Here is a 16403-nt window from a genome sequence, read left to right on the forward strand (position 1 = left end):
AGTTGTGCATCAGTCACTGTCTGCAGCTGACAGCTATTCATAACCCGCTTTTTTTTTTCTTTAGGTACTTTCCATATTGTAATCTATATCATTTGTATGTACTGGTGACAGAAACTTGGAACACGCACAGTAACGTACGCCTTTCCTTACATCAGCTCTACAAGTTATATCCTGTCTTCTTCGTGGCCACAAACACATTCCACACGCTGTACCTTGCACCTTTTTTTTTTTCACAATCAGTCCACACTGTAAGTGCTTAACTGCACATTCACCAAACGTGTTGCTTTATCATAAATAGAAGCACGCCGGCTGTTCTCCCACCCACCCACTCCGCTCCTGTCGCGATTCAACAAAGACTGTCTTGTATTGGCCCAAAACAAGACTTGCAGCACGGCACCATGAATACAACTACTTTAATTTGACAAAATATGCCTGATTCGGCGAGTCGTCTTGATCTAATTTGCATAACGTTTGACTTTAGGGCCAATATAGACGTATTTTAGGCATTGCTAACTTTTGGAAGATTTTTTAAGAGTCCTCGTAAATACCACAGATGATTTTTTTAACCACTAGTTTTTCTGTTATCATGCAAAAGTAATAGCTATACAGGTAACTAACTAACCTCTTATATAATTAATTTGTAGCCCCTTTTACTCTACCTGTAAAATATGACATTTCCACACTTTTTTTCTAAAATGAAACAGAATGAGGGAACGAAATCGCCCTGGCAATTTTATTTACTAGAGTTGGGCTCTGCCTTCGTGTCACGGCATTCTGTTATCCCGGATTTGTCATTTCCAAAGGGTGAATATAGTTTTACATTTAAACTGGCTTTTATATAATTAGACGGCAATTAACAGTTGGTAAATTCTAATTTTAAAACACCACTTGCAGTGTCAATACAGGTTTTTATGATGGCGACCTCTTTATGTCAGCAAGTGTTTTAGCATTTATATGAAGCCCCGCCCCTGGAATATAGAAAAGCCACAGTTGAAAGCCAGCTTGTGGTGTACCGACTTGCTGTATATATATCGGCTGGGTTAATTCAAAATGTGTTTCTGTGCAGTACACTGACTTTCTTTCTCCATACATGAGCTTCCTCTTAAAGGAGCTTTTTCACTGCCCCTTAAGCCCCAAAGCAGCCCCCTCCCCCTCACCCCTGCCCCCCTTATTGACTGCACAGCACTGCACATGACTGTAAACATACCACCAGATGGAACACACACACACATACAGCTCCAGCACATAGTCTTCCCCAGAGCACAAACATTCAGTCATACTATGCTTTGACATAGAAAAAAGTCATTTAATGGTAATACAATTAAAATGCACTGCACACAAATGTTGAAAACAAACTGTACCTGAATAAATGTTTGAAAACCAACACTTCATAAACAGATACCGACAGACAAACAGACAGACAGAATACATAATCGTATATAAATGTATATGCAGTATATAATCATTTACATGCGTACATAATACTGTATAATTATACATTTATAATAATAATAATAAAATGTTGCAATATATTCTTTGACCACTAGATGGCGGTAACAATTACACACTGGGGCTGTGTCCAACCCAAAAATGCAAATACGTAGTTTGTCCAAATAGTGTTGCCGTACATCTTCCGCTGCCGATTACTTCCGTATGCAGTTTGGGTAACCGCGACGTCAAACGGCGTTTTTCGTGACGAGGTACGGCCAACACATCACTACCTGTTTGGCGTTATTTGCCACACGAGCCGTGCACACATCCAATACCCACAACCCAATGTTATGAATGTAATGCCTTTGCTTTTCAATGCGAGACGAAGTAGTTCGAGTCTTTAGCCACTGCGGGGCTGCCCCCCCAGCCGCGCACTAATTATGTAATTTGCTTTGCAAGACGAAAACATCTTAACACTACCCCCGTCAGGACAAGTTAATAATGCACAAATGTGCACCACGAAGCCGTTGTTGTCATTCTATCAAAAATACAAAATTAGACTTCAACAAGGTGGCTAATGCTAACTGACGGCCGTGCTGCAGACTTTAGACTTTGGCAAGAGACACTCGGCAGCCGGACACACGAGGGGGCAAAAAATGTATTACCTTGTTGCGTGAATGAAATTATTAACTGTCGATTTTTACTTTATGTGCAGCTATGGTTGTTTTTAATTTGCTTTACAAATAAAGTTGAGTTTTTATTTGTCATAAGATGTTTTAAACATTTACTCCCTACATTAGAAAACATTTGCAAAAAAAAGTTGGGTGGACTAAAAGGCCTTATAGACAAACTGAATGCATTGATTTGTATCCCCCCTAGATTTGCACAAACTTACTGGGAGAGGATGGCCGGAACTGCGACTAATCCATTCCAACATTTAGCTGAGCCTCTGGATCCCCAGGTTGCAAATCAGCTATTTTATAATCTCTCCAAACTTGAAGATCCCAGATATGGTAAAAGATCAATTATTGCTGTAAAATATGTCTCTTTTAAACACTATTCTTAAAAGTGACTTGTGCTTTTGAGTGAAATTTCAGGATGAACCTGACTTAGCTAAGTAACTATAGCAACTTCCTGTTCTCAAGCAAGGATCTTAACATCACAATTCACAACCGGGACTGTTATGTTCTTTAGGCAAGTTGCCATTCTCCATCCGGGTTCTCTTGGAGTCTGCTGTTAGGAACTGTGACGGCTTTCTGGTAAAGCAGTCCGATGTGGAAAATATTCTCAACTGGAAGCAAACCCAGACGCAGACGGTGGAAATCCCATTCATGCCGGCACGGGTCATCTTGCAGGACTTTACGTAGGTCTGCGCTACATTTTTTTTAAAACCTTTGGACCTGTGACTGACTGGTGGGGTTGCATTTGCTTCCCATCTGCTTGTTTCATTTTTATTCACAGCGGCGTACCTGCCGTAGTGGATTTCGCAGCCATGCGCGATGCAGTGATTAAACTGGGTGGAGACCCTGAGAAAATCAATCCCGTGTGCCCAGCTGACCTGGTCATTGATCATTCGGTCCAAGTGGACTTCAACAAAAAGTAAGACTGCCAAAATAGTTCTTTCGTCTTTTACGCTCCATTAATCTGAACATCTTTTTTTTTTCTTAAGGTCTGATAGCCTCCAGAAAAATCAAAACTTGGAGTTTGAGCGCAACAGAGAGAGATTCCAGTTCCTTAAGGTGCCATAACAAGTGGTCACTGTCACATGACAACCACACTTCGACAATGTGCTTTATATCAGTGAATCCCAACCAATGAGAGGTCATCAGATGTGCGGCAGGAAATTTGACTATTATAGTGACATTATATTTCAGTGATATTTAGTGACAGGTAGAACAATTAAATGCTCTTTTTTTGGAGCTAGATGACAGAAGATACATTTCAATTGTCTTTTCACTTGATGCCATCCAACCGAATAAATGTTTAGAACTGAGATTTTTGTAATGTTAATTAATATGTGCCTTAGCTCAATAAAGGTTGGGAAACACTGTGCTAACAAAGTACCAAAAAAAAATATGGATTACGGTTTGACATCTGTTTTTATTTTATTCTCAGTGGGGCTCCCAAGCTTTCAGGAACATGCGTATCATTCCACCTGGTTCGGGAATTGTCCACCAGGTCAACTTGGAGTATTTGGCCCGAGTGGTGTTTAACCACGAAGGGTATTTCTACCCCGACACCCTGGTTGGCACAGATTCCCATACCACGATGATTGACGGCCTTGGTGTTCTGGGTTGGGGTAAGTCAGTCGGTCTGAGTGAATCTCAGCTGCATTGTGGCTCAATTTGAATTTAAGCGGCCGTTTTTATGGGGTTTTATGTTTCTCTTTCTGTGTTATAGGTGTGGGTGGCATTGAAGCAGAGGCAGTGATGCTGGGTCAGCCAATTAGCATGGTTCTACCTGAGGTGGTCGGATACAAAATGTACGGGAGCCCAAACAAGTTCATTACCTCCACAGACATTGTTCTCACTGTCACCAAGGTAAATCACTCAATTTTCACGGCGCTTTTATGAACAATTGCCCAAAATATTCAACTTGAAACGCCCCACGTTTTTTCAGCACCTCCGTCAAGTGGGAGTCGTGGGGAAGTTTGTGGAGTTTTTCGGGCCCAGCGTGGCTCAGCTGTCCATTGCGGACAGAGCCACCATTTCCAACATGTGTCCAGAATATGGAGCGACTGCAGCGTTCTTTCCCGTGGATGATGTCAGCATCGAGTACCTCAAGCAGACCGGTGAGTGGCTGGCAAGTCACGACTGCTGAGTGAATTTGGCGATGCGATGCCTTTTGGTTTCTTTCCTCTTAAATCAGGGCGGGAAGCACAAAAGCTGGCCTACATCGCTAAGTACCTGAAGGCCGTATCCATGTTCCGGGACTACAGCGACGTCTCCCAGGATCCAGATTTTAGTCTGGTCTGTCCTGACCTGACGCCATGTAAAGCATATCACAGGGAAAATGTAATCACTTTTTGTTTGTTGTGAAGGTTGTCGAGTTGGACCTTAGTACTGTGGTTCCGTGCTGTAGTGGCCCAAAAAGACCTCAGGACAAAATTGCTCTTTCAGACATGAAGAAAGACTTTGAAAGTTGTCTAGGAGCAAAGGTGAGTTTGGCTTTTTTATGATTTTGTATAATTGTTAAAGCAGTCTCAGTCTGGCCCAGCATAGTCCAATAATAAGATTTAAGTATGACCAATATCAAAATGTAACAAGAATTGAAAGATAGGTAAAGATGGTGAAATGTGTAAGAATTAAGGGTGTCAAAATTATCGCGTTAACTTAAAGTGCCTTTAACGGCACTATTTATTTTTTTAATGCTCGATTAATGACCGCCCTTTATTTGGAAAGCCTCTACTAATGGGATTCAGAAACGTCCACGTCAAAATTCCCCAATATAAATGCACTGTACTACACTGGAGCTAAAACACACAATGTTTAAGAGGCAGAATGTTAGCATGGAGGACCCATTTGGACTGTGTAGCACTGCCGCCGGTGTCAGTACCAGATGTGATCGGGCTGCCAGACTGCATCGGGGTCGCCTAACGAACACGTTATGCTACAGGATTGGCCGGAAATGATCCAATTGACGTCAAACATTGGAAAGAAAATATTAAAGATGTAATTTAAACAACAAAATGTACGGACGGAAATTGTAAAAACGTAAATAAACCTAAGAATATAAACGCAAGATATATCGAATAAATAATAAAATTAATTGAATACATGATAAATACACAAATTAATTGCCTGATATGTGACACATTTTGTCGGTTTAGATTGTTATTTCTTCCTATTATCATTAAGACTGTTTTTGTGATGTATTGTGATTGTGAACAGCGAAAAATGAAACCAAACCGAAGTGACTCGCGCTGCAGTTGAGACGTCACCGGCAAGCGCGAAGGCGCTTCTATCTATTTTATTATTTCTTCAATCTTAAAGTATCCTGCTTTTATATTCTTTGATTTATTCGCGTTTTTACAATATTAGTCCATAGATTCTATATCAATGACATCTTTAATCATTTCTTTCCAATGTTTTACCGTCAATTTATTTTCATATAACTTTATTGAACAAATGTAAACGGGTAATTTCCAGCCAATCCTGTAGCGTGACGTCATCTGCAGGCGACCCCGATACAATCTCGCAGCCCGATCACATCTGGTACAGACACCGGTTGTCTGCTTTGGAAGAACGCACTCGGTTAGCCGTTAGCAACGAGCTACGTTGCTCCAGCAAGAGGTGTCCGTGGCACTCTCAAACCCTGTGAGAGCCAAGAACCAAATGGATGCCGTTTTGTCAGTTGGAGCGACCCAAGCCACTTGAGCTTTAGATGTGAAGGCGTAGCGTCTCTGGCTTCAGGCTTGCAGTAAAGCGGTGTCACTTTACAATCAATGCGCATCCGAGAACTTCACAAAATAAAAGCATTCAACGTTGTGCAAAGTAGTAACTGTAACACAATTTAACAGTGATAAATTAAATAACAATGCATATATTTGTGGTGACTGGAATCAAGTTGTATTTTAAAGTTTTTAAAATTTGCATAATTTCGCAAGTTACTTCATGTTAAAAATTGATATGAAAAGAAAAATACACTGAGGCTGTCACCATTGTCTTACAAACGCAATTATGCCATGCAGTGACAGAAAAATGACCAACACACTCACTTTTTTTTTTTTTTTACAGTACAGTACCTATTAAATTTTTTATTTTAATTATGAATTGTTCTGATATTACTGAATCAATGACTAAAAAAGTGCAACCATATTTCTATTAGGTTAACATTTCTTCCCACTTTTATTTTAACAAGAGTATGAACAATTTGAAAAAAATATTGTACTTTTTATTATAAATTTAAATATAAATTGAGATATAAAATGTGCGATTAATTTACGATTAATCGTCAGTTAATTATTGAAGTCATGCGGTTAGCTACGATTAAAATTTTTAATAGACTGACACCTCTATTAAGAATTAATACTTTAACACATCTCCTATTATTTTTTCCCTAATATCCAGCAAGGTTTCAAAGGCTTTGCTGTGGCTTCAGATTCTCAAACTAAAACGGTCCCCTTCCAGTTTGATGGGAAAGAGTACACATTAAGCCACGGCTCAGTTGTCATTGCAGCCATCACCAGCTGCACAAACACCAGCAACCCGTCTGTCATGCTTGGAGCTGGTGGGTCATTTCATTTTCTTTTATGAATTTCCCAAATATGTCTGCATAATTCATTGCAATTTTCTTCCAGGACTCCTTGCTAAAAAGGCAATAGAGAATGGGTTAAGTGTAAAGCCTTACATAAAGACCAGCCTTTCACCCGGCAGTGGAGTGGTGACCTATTACCTGAAGGAAAGTGGTGTTATGGACTATCTGTCTCAGTTAGGGTAAGATGCTAAACATTCATGCACTCAAGGTACTCAACATGGAATTTGGTTGGTGTGTTTATAATGAGTAGACCTACAAAAAAAAAATAATAATAATTATTGTAAGTAAATGTGGGGACCTAAGAAAGAGCCCTGGGGAATGCCTTTTTTTTTAAGTTGTATATTTATTTTCAAAATTCAGCCATTAAAGGGCTGACATGTCTGTCATGAGTAGACCCACAAAAATGACTCCTGAAAAACACACAAGGTCTGCCATTTTGACCTGAATCAGCCATTTTCGGCTTATTTTGGCTTTGCCTATTTGCTACTGAATGCTCTGAGCCTAATAATTAAAAAGAAAGCATGGTTAAGTCGCTATGTATCTCCTGTCTTTTTCAGGTTTGAGGTTGTCGGCTATGGTTGCATGACGTGTATTGGCAACAGTGGACCCCTTCCTGAGCCAGTGGTGGAGGCCATCACCCAGGTATTATAAAGTACAGTGAACCCCCGCTTATCTTGGGGATAATTGCTGCAAACTTGCCTGAATATGATAAACAGAATGATAGATTTCCCCCCAAAATTATTTGTTACATTGTATTCCGAAGGAGCTCATTCTAATGTACAGTACAGAAATGCCTTAATGGTTTTGTGTGCTTTTATTTGTCAGGGGGATTTGGTTGCGGCAGGCGTCCTGTCAGGAAATCGAAACTTTGAAGGTCGAGTTCATCCCAATACCAGAGCCAACTACCTTGCCTCGCCGCTACTTGTTATCGCTTTCGCCATAGCTGGGACTGTAAAGATCGACTTTGAGACAGAACCTATAGGTGAGGAAAGTGGGCACACGGTTTGGCACCATTAAAAATGATTGTGACATTAAACAGCGCTATTGTCCTCAATTTGGCTTTGAAATTTTGCTCTGCCTTTTAAAGTGTTTTTTTTTTTTCTGGCTTAAACTAAACATACAAAGTCACAAATATGACGGTGCGGAACATGAGGATGGCAACTCAAAGTGGACAAAAATAAAAAAAGAATGTACACGATTCTTTGTCTGCTTTTTAGCCATTAATTCTGATGGTCGAGAGGTCTTCTTGAGGGACATCTGGCCCACACGGGAGGAGATTCAGCGAGAGGAGATAAAGTTTGTCATTCCATCAATGTTCAGAGAAGTCTACGAGAAAATTGAGGTATTCTCCGATTTGCTATTACTGCCATTGATGGCTGGAGACGTCAAAAATTCATTTGAACTATTTCTATTAGTTAAAAAAAAATAATCTGCTTTTGTTAACAAGAATATGAAAACCTAAAAAAAAATATTGTACATTTAGAACAGATATAAAATATGTGATTAAACTAGTGAAGTCATGCGATTAATTACGATTAAAATTGTAATCACCTGTCCCCCCTAATTTTTAATAATCTTTTGTTTTTTTAATTCATTCACTGCCATTGACGGCTATAAACGTCCAAAATTAATTTGAACTATTTTTATTTAACTTTTTCCCCCCACTTTTGTTAAAAGTATGAAAACCTAGAAAATAAATATTGTACATTTAGAACATATATGAAATTTGTGTTTAATCGTGAGTTAACTATTGAAGTCATGCGATTTATCACAATTAAAACATTTAATCGTCTGACACCCCTAATTTATTATTATTATTATTTTTTATTAGGGGCATCAGGCGATTCAAATTTTTAATTGTAATTAATCACATGACTTCACTAGTTAACTCAAGATTAATCACACATTTTATATGTTCTAAATTTACAATATATATATATATATTTTTTTTTTTAGGTTTTCATACTCTTGTTAACAGAAGTGGAAACAAATGTGAAACTAATAGAAATGGGTCAAATGAATTTTGACGTCTATAGCCGTTAATGGCAGCGAATGAGTTACAGGTGTTTTTGACGACAAACTTTTGAAGAAAAATGTTAACAATGGTTGCAGAAAGTGAATGAACGCTGGAACTCTTTGGTGGCTCCGTCGGACAAGCTGTATCCCTGGGATGCATCGTCAACTTACATCAAGTCGCCACCCTTCTTTGATGGTTTGGTAAATGACATTTTTTGGAGGAGAATGATAATATTCTGATAGGAAACATTATTACTTTGGGTGTAATCAGGGCCAAGATGTTCATTTTTGAATGTTAGCATGTGTAGTTATGAGGCATGCTAATTAATCCCGTGTCTTTTATTCAGACCATGCAGTTATATCCTCCTCGGTCCATAGACGGCGCCTACGTGCTGCTGAACTTGGGTGACTCTGTCACTACAGACCACATTTCCCCCGCTGGGAACATCACCCGAAGCAGCTCCGCAGCCCGCTACCTTTCAAGTAGAGGGTGAGTGACCTCAGTGGAATGTCATGAGCGCGGTTAATCTTCAAATTCCGCAAATCCTTTTAAGTGCTGTGAAAGAAATGATGTTGCTTTGACACGTGTCAAGAATACGAAGCAATTAATTGCCTCCCTTTTTTTTTTTTTTTTTTTTTTTTTTACATAATGCCAGCGTAACCCCACGTGACTTCAACTCATACGGCTCCCGTCGAGGTAATGACGCCGTCATGGCCCGGGGCACGTTTGCCAACATCCGCCTGTTTAACAAATTCCTCAACAAGCAGGCACCACAGACCATTTACTTGCCAACTGCGGAAGTGGTAAGCAAGCATGCAAGTTTATTTGACAGATGTCAAACCAAACACTGTGACATTCTTCATCTGTACAAAATCTATGTTATATATGGTAAAAAAAAAAGGGGGGGGTGGGGGGTCCATCAGATTGATAAAGATTTGACATCATTACCAGTAGTCAGGCTCTATGCAATTATTCATTTGCCTGTTTTATTGTGTCAAGATGGACATTTTTGATGCTGCGGAACGATACGACCAGTCGGGAGTCCCTCTACTGATTCTTGCCGGGAAGGAATATGGCTCCGGCAGCTCGAGAGACTGGGCAGCAAAAGGTCCATTATTGCTGGTAAGAATGTCCCTTTATTCATTAACTTATTTGCTCCCAAAAACGTATAGATACGTTCTATTCTAATAAGTGTTTTAAGTGTCCCAAAGATGTATTTATTCGGGGGGTTTTTAGGCTAGAGCATACAGAAGGCTTTGATACAGCTACAAAAGAAATGGTAGTTATTACAAAAACGGCCAGCAGGTGGCAGCAGAGCAAAGGAGATTATTCAAGGCCAAGTTAGACCAAAATTGTTTTCCCCACAGTGTTTAATAGATTTGTAGATAATGATGAAACTTAGCTATAGTCTAATGCTAATTGCTGCAAAACGGAAACAGATAAAATATACTTTTTTTTTCCTGATGAAAGAAGAGACTCTAATCTCTCTTTTGGTAGGTTCCATGTTTTTATAGCAATAGAACACAATATTCTGTGGGCCTTGCAAAATCAGTCAAAATACATTAAAACAGCCGGGAGTGAAGGGGATTGCTTCAGTGAAAATAGCTGGGAGTGAATGAGTTAATAACTCACAATAATCCTTTTATTTTATTTTTATTCATAGCAAGTAATGTACTTTTGTTCATCTATCTATGATAACAATGTATAGCCACAGACAGGACAATTTAATACTCTTCCACTAACTGGGCATAAACTGCGCGTTTTCCAAGGGCATCAAAGCTGTCATCGCCGAGAGCTATGAGCGAATCCATAGGAGCAATCTGGTCGGGATGGGAATAATCCCTCTGGAATATTTACCAGGAGACAATGCTGAGAGTCTGGGCTTGACCGGAAGGGAGCGTTACCATATCGCCATCCCTGAAAACATCACCACCAGGATGATTGTTGTTGTGACGGTACGCTCGCACTGTCTTGTAAGGTGCGCCTTTTGAATGTTATGACACCTCTTGTTATTTTTGCCTACAGCTGGACACAGGAAAAACATTTAGCGTACGGATGAGGTTCGACACGGACGTGGAACTGGCCTATTTCCGCCACGGGGGCATCCTGAACTACATGATCCGCAAGATGTCTGAAAATTAACGTCCAAGATCCAGAGTTATCCTAATGATTGGATTTGATATAAAATGAAACAACCCATTCCTGTTTAAATGTGTCTTTTGTTGAATTTGATAAAGACAACTATTTGCTCTATTGATTTTTTTGTGCCTATACTGTTTATTTGTAGGTCATGCCGCCTTATTTTTGTCATATTTACATGTCTACATCCTGTATATTTTGCCATGGGGTCATCGCAGAGTAACTCTTGATAAGATTTTGCAATATTTAGCCATGGATAATATGACTATACCGATTTGTGCAATAATTAATATATTTTAGAAATGCAGGTAATGTACGAATGTCAAGGTGGATAATGTTTTGGATTTGCATTAAATGGATACTTGTATGTAACTTGTAAGACTTTTTCATTCAATTAGATATCGTTTAACTTTACAGTTGCCTAAGCATTGGTACTTAACTTTTTACTGCAAGTACTACCTGAAAAATATATTTGGCTCTTCGATTACCAACCACTATCACAGCAAGCCTTAGTTCCTAAAAAGCATACTTAATATTATTGTAAGCTATTGTAACATTCTGCACAGTTTGAACCTGAACACTATGCGGAGTGGGAAAACACACACACACAACGATTTATTTAAAATGTATTGGACATAATAGTTAAATTAATTTGAGCCTAAACAAAAGTTTGAAAAAAATAAACCGTTTTTAAAGATGAAGTGTTTTATGCATCATGCTAAAAGGTTAAATACAAGTGTGGTGGTGCCACACTTTGAGAATCACTGCTAGAGAATGCGAGTGAGAATCAATTTGGTCACAATAAATGTATTTGATATGTCAAGCCACTCAGAACATAATCAAAATTGTTAAGCAATTATTGAAAATTCAAACGGCACCTGAACTAAAACTTATGTGTGTAGAACTGTTTTTTAAATACGAAAATACGATAAGCAAAAATACAATGAATAACTTGAACGGCATATTATTTTTTTGTTATTTATTTATTTTAGATTTTGTCTTTTACTCTTATGAACGGAAGTACCCGCCCTTCGTGCCTTGACGTAATTTCCGATGGAGGGTTTAGGGGAAAACAAAAACACAAGCTAGCTAGCGAGGAATTTTAGGGGAACGTTCAAAAGTAGAAGAAATCGCAAAGAAAACGAAACAATGAAGTAACCAACGAATGTCACATTTTCTACTGCGCCATGAATTTACGGGGACTCTTTCAGGATTTTAATCCCAGGTACGACCGCGAAATTTGGCTCTACGAGTAGCGTTAGCTGGATGTCATAAAGTCACTGTGTGTTATAAACTGAACGAATACAACTTAGAATTTTTGGGCTATAAAGTTAAACATGGCAAAGTGGAAACAAATGTTGTTTGTACAAATTAAATGGCATGAACGACTGCTTTTGATTATTGTGCAATGAAGCCTAATAATGTGCACATCTGTTCTTCAGAAGTAATGAGGATTTCATTATTCTCTCGATTACTTTACAGCCTCATTCATGATTCAATTTGATGTCTTCATGGACCTACTCTTAGGCGGAACATAGTCCGGTGGCGGATTGTTAAAACACACTTAGCTTTGAGAGTAATTGACTTGCACCGCCTGGCATACAGGTTAAATTCGAGTCTCGATGTCGTTTACGGGCAATTTGACTTCATCCCTGTGAGTTTCCGTCTCCCCCGCAGCAAGTTCCTGATATACCTGTGCCTGCTGCTGTTCTCCGTGTTGCTATCCTTGAGGCTGGATGGGGTTATCCAATGGAGCTACTGGGCAGTGTTCACGCCAATATGGCTGTGGAAGCTGCTGGTCATCATCGGGGCGTCGGTGGGCACTGGAGTGTGGGCACACAACCCTCAGTACAGGTACGCTCATCGTTTGGTATCTTAAGGGCTGCATGATATTGGGGGGAAAAATGCATTGCGTTTTTTTCCCCCTGCGTTAATTTATTTGTTTTTATTTATTAATCCATCTGAGGCAATTGAGAACAAATTCTCATGCTGTGCCAACATGTCAATAAAGAGCCGAGGAAATCAAAATACATTATAATAAATGTCTGCTGGTTTTCACATGCACACATTTCTATTTTTCTGGCACGATTGACACCTTGTCAGTCTTCTGACACACCTTCTGTTTCTAATGGGCACACGGTGGTTTCTTAAAAATTAACCAGATAATTTTTGTTGTGGTATTTACTTAATAATATATGTTACAGATTTTTAATATATTGCTGGGACTCAATTCATGTGACCAGGGCGTGCGTGACATGTGGCATATTCCCTCTCCACTAGGGCTGAAGGCGAGACATGCGTGGAGTTCAAGGCCATGCTGATCGCCGTGGGGCTTCACGTCCTCTTGCTCATGTTCGAGGTGTTGGTGTGCGACCGCGTGGCGAGGGGAAGCGGCAACTACTTCTGGCTGCTCGTCTTCATGCCGCTCTTTTTCGTGTCGCCCGTCTCCGTGGCGGCGTGCGTCTGGGGCTTCAGGCACGACCGCTCTCTGGAGGTAAGACGCGTTTTCTCAAGCAAGACCTTGAATTGTCTTGCTGGGTGAAAAAGTAATGACACGCTTTCTCTTCTTTAGTTGGAGGTGTTCTGTTCGGTGAATATTCTCCAGTTCATCTTCATCGCTCTGAGGCTGGACAGGATCATCAACTGGCCTTGGCTGGTGAGGGCCAATCGCATTGATTTTTCATTTTATGGTTGTAATATAATATATATATATATAGTACTGCAGGGCCAATTTGACTAAAACCATATTTTTAGTTACACTCTGCGAGTCTAACTAACAGTTATTGTCGATGAAATGCAAATGTTTGTACTTAAGCATTGATTCTTTAGTGAACCACTAGAGGGAGCCACGCTTAGAGAATCACTGGTGTAATGGTGTGTGCAGGTGGTGTGCGTGCCACTGTGGATCCTCATGTCCTTCCTGTGCCTCGTCGTCCTCTACTACATCATCTGGTCTGTCCTTTTCCTCCGTTCCATCGACATCATCGCCGAGCAACGGCGGACTCACATCACCATGGCGATCAGCTGGATGACCATCGTGGTTCCGCTGCTCACCTTCGAGGCGAGTCCCCGGCGGCGTTTTCCGTCGCTACGGGCCGCGCCGCTGACAATTGCGCTGTTTCCGCTCCCACAGATCCTCCTGGTGCACAAGCTGGACGGCCACAACAGCCTGAGCTACGTGTGCGTCTTCGTGCCGCTGTGGCTCTCGCTACTCACGCTCATGGTCACCACCTTCGGCCAGAAAGGCGGAAACCACTGTGAGTAGAAAGCGATTCGTAGGGTAAAAATATTTTGTGATGTTTTCATGATTTAAAAAAAAAAAAGTTTACGTTTAAGCGATTACTTTGAACAACCATTGAAAATGAAAAGTGAAAACTCTAGATTAGTGTTTAACCTAAAATAGTCCAAATCTTCTGATTTCAGCCTCTCAGCAGTTAACTTATTCACTCCCAGCCATTTTCACTGAAGCAATCTCCTTCGCTCCCGGCTGTTTTACTGGATTTTGACTGATTTCGCAAGGCCCACATGTTTCCATTTTGCAGCAATTAGCATTAGAATATAGCTAAGTTTCATCATTATTCACAAATCTGTTTTGAACCAACATGGTCCTGGTTGATCTCTTATACTCTGCTGCCACCTGCTGGCCGTTTTTGTAATAACGACCAACCGTTTTTTGCAGTCGAGAGGCTGCATCACAGCCTTCTGTATGCTCTAGCATGAAAAAAAACAACAACATGAAAAACGTATAAATACATCTTTGGGACACTTTAAAACACATTTAAAATAGAACATATTTATACGTTTTTGGAAGCAAATTAGTTATTATTGTCCGATTTCTGTACCGTAGTCGTCCATGAAAGAAATCTGATTGTCTTTGTGGTGAATCAAAATAGGACACATAAGACAAACATCTTTACTTTGGAAAACGACAATCAATGTTTTTGCAGATTTTGTGACATGTTAATTAATGTCAATTTTGAAATAATGTCCTGTTTTTGCATAATGGAATGGACATTTTGAAAAAAGATTTTTAAATCTGATTAATTGATTAATCAGCAGATTAATACATTATTATAATAATGTTTAGTTGCAACCCTAATTTCAACCTCGCTGTCTGCGTCTTGGTGTCCTTCTAGGGTGGTTTGGCATCCGCAAGGATTTCTGCCACTTCCTGCTGGAGCTCCTCCCCTTCCTCCGAGAGTACGGCAACGTCTCTTACGACCTCCAACGAAGCGACGACCCCGAGACCGCCGAGGACCCGCCTGTCCCCGAGCCACCGCCAAAGATCGCCCCCATGTTCCACAAAAAAACGGGCGTGGTGATCACGCAAAGTCCCGGCAAATACTTTATCCCGCCGCCCAAACTCTGCATCGACTTGCCCGACTAGGCGGGCTCAAACTCTGCAAGTTGAGCTGCCGCTCCTGTGAACTGAGCGGAATCCTGCGACATCTTTGTCACCGCAAGGAGGTGATTATTAGCGATTACTAAATGGACGCGGCCTCACTTTGTGATGGGACCAGTGGAGAGACGCTACCTTTGTTACGGCCTCGCGGCAAAGACTTTCAAAGTTGGCACCTCATTCTTTTTGCTTGCGCTTTGGAGTCAACCCTCCTGTTACTTTGACAAGTCATTGAACATTTTGTTTCACATAAACTACTTACAAAAAGTTTGAGTTAATTTTGGACACTTATGGCTAGTTTGGTAACGTCATTCATTACGCTTCCTGACAAACAAATGTAACAAGAGGGTTAATTATGCGCTGACCTAAAAATCATGGATGGAAAATGCACTTAAATAGTTCAGAGAGGTCCCGTCTTTTTCCCCCCCTTCTTCCTGTTGATTGTAAATAAATGAATATGTCTCATTAGGGACCAGAGCAACCAACCCACTGAGTTGATCAATAGAAACAAGCTTCCCTGTTGCATTTGACGCGTTTCCCAACATTCTTGATTGTTACCCTCAACTTCTAATGGTTTGGATGCAAATGTACATACGTGATTACGTGAGCTGTTCGACGACTATCAGCCGATTATGACAAAGCAGAATAAAATGACAAAAAAGTGTCATGTTTTCATTGGGTGTATTTTACCGTCGTCAATTAGTCTTCAATGGGACTACACAGCATTCGGAGGAGACTTTGAATTGGCCCTAGGTGGGAATGCAAGTGTGAATTGTTGTTTGACTGTTATGTGTGGCTTTTGCTGTATTTGATATGATTTCGATTTTTAAAGCTGCAGGTAAGTCCAGGACATGATTGCCAAGGGAGCAGAGAGAGAGAATGAGTAGTCAAAGCTCAAGAAACCTGTGGACGCTGAATTAAAAATATGGCAAAAAAACAAAACAAAACACAGTCGTGTTGTTAATAAAATTAAAAATCGAATATAATAAAGCAATTTTGAATTTAAAAAAAAACAGCAACTTTGTGGCTGGACAGATACCCCTGGTAGCAACATAATAGGGGTTCGGGTTTTTGTGTTTGTTTGTTAATTTTTTGGTAAAATATGCGTCTTGAGTTGACTATTAAAAGTTTAAATTCTGGAAAACCGGAAAACCATGTTTT

General features: G+C 40.1%; 2 protein-coding genes across 2 annotated transcripts; both read left to right on the forward strand.

Moving 5' to 3' along the window:
• Nucleotides 1-1616: 1616 nt before the first annotated feature.
• Nucleotides 1617-11210, forward strand: aco1 (aconitase 1, soluble). The gene is made up of 21 exons (XM_086059919.1): nucleotides 1617-1700; nucleotides 2311-2444; nucleotides 2626-2794; nucleotides 2893-3030; nucleotides 3101-3170; nucleotides 3547-3730; nucleotides 3832-3971; nucleotides 4051-4222; nucleotides 4300-4400; nucleotides 4472-4588; nucleotides 6501-6660; nucleotides 6731-6866; nucleotides 7245-7329; nucleotides 7513-7669; nucleotides 7905-8029; nucleotides 8800-8904; nucleotides 9051-9193; nucleotides 9360-9507; nucleotides 9704-9826; nucleotides 10474-10659; nucleotides 10730-11210. Exons 2-21 carry the CDS (start codon nucleotides 2336-2338, stop codon nucleotides 10844-10846), a joined length of 2685 nt encoding a protein of 894 aa, XP_085916045.1. The 5' UTR covers nucleotides 1617-1700; nucleotides 2311-2335; the 3' UTR covers nucleotides 10847-11210.
• Nucleotides 11211-11892: 682 nt separating this feature from the next.
• Nucleotides 11893-15905, forward strand: tmem185a (transmembrane protein 185A). The gene is made up of 7 exons (XM_086059501.1): nucleotides 11893-12068; nucleotides 12521-12697; nucleotides 13124-13337; nucleotides 13416-13499; nucleotides 13728-13904; nucleotides 13977-14100; nucleotides 14980-15905. Exons 1-7 carry the CDS (start codon nucleotides 12031-12033, stop codon nucleotides 15228-15230), a joined length of 1065 nt encoding a protein of 354 aa, XP_085915627.1. The 5' UTR covers nucleotides 11893-12030; the 3' UTR covers nucleotides 15231-15905.
• Nucleotides 15906-16403: the final 498 nt, after the last annotated feature.

Source organism: Leptonotus elevatus, chromosome 17, assembly GCF_054856555.1.
Source record: "Leptonotus elevatus isolate MCC_2025b chromosome 17, RoL_Lele_1.0, whole genome shotgun sequence".
In the NCBI taxonomy this organism is placed as follows: domain Eukaryota; kingdom Metazoa; phylum Chordata; class Actinopteri; order Syngnathiformes; family Syngnathidae; genus Leptonotus; species Leptonotus elevatus.

Coding starts and splice junctions, on each gene's coding strand:
- aco1 (XM_086059919.1), top strand. CDS start 2,336: ATGGCCGGAACTGCGACTAATCCATTCCAACATTTAGCTGAGCCTCTG. Junction 2,445..2,625: donor ACTTGAAGATCCCAGATATG/GTAAAAGATCAA, acceptor TATGTTCTTTAG/GCAAGTTGCCATTCTCCATC. Junction 3,972..4,050: donor TTGTTCTCACTGTCACCAAG/GTAAATCACTCA, acceptor ACGTTTTTTCAG/CACCTCCGTCAAGTGGGAGT.
- tmem185a (XM_086059501.1), top strand. CDS start 12,031: ATGAATTTACGGGGACTCTTTCAGGATTTTAATCCCAG. Junction 12,069..12,520: donor TTTCAGGATTTTAATCCCAG/GTACGACCGCGA, acceptor TCTCCCCCGCAG/CAAGTTCCTGATATACCTGT. Junction 13,500..13,727: donor TCATCAACTGGCCTTGGCTG/GTGAGGGCCAAT, acceptor TGGTGTGTGCAG/GTGGTGTGCGTGCCACTGTG.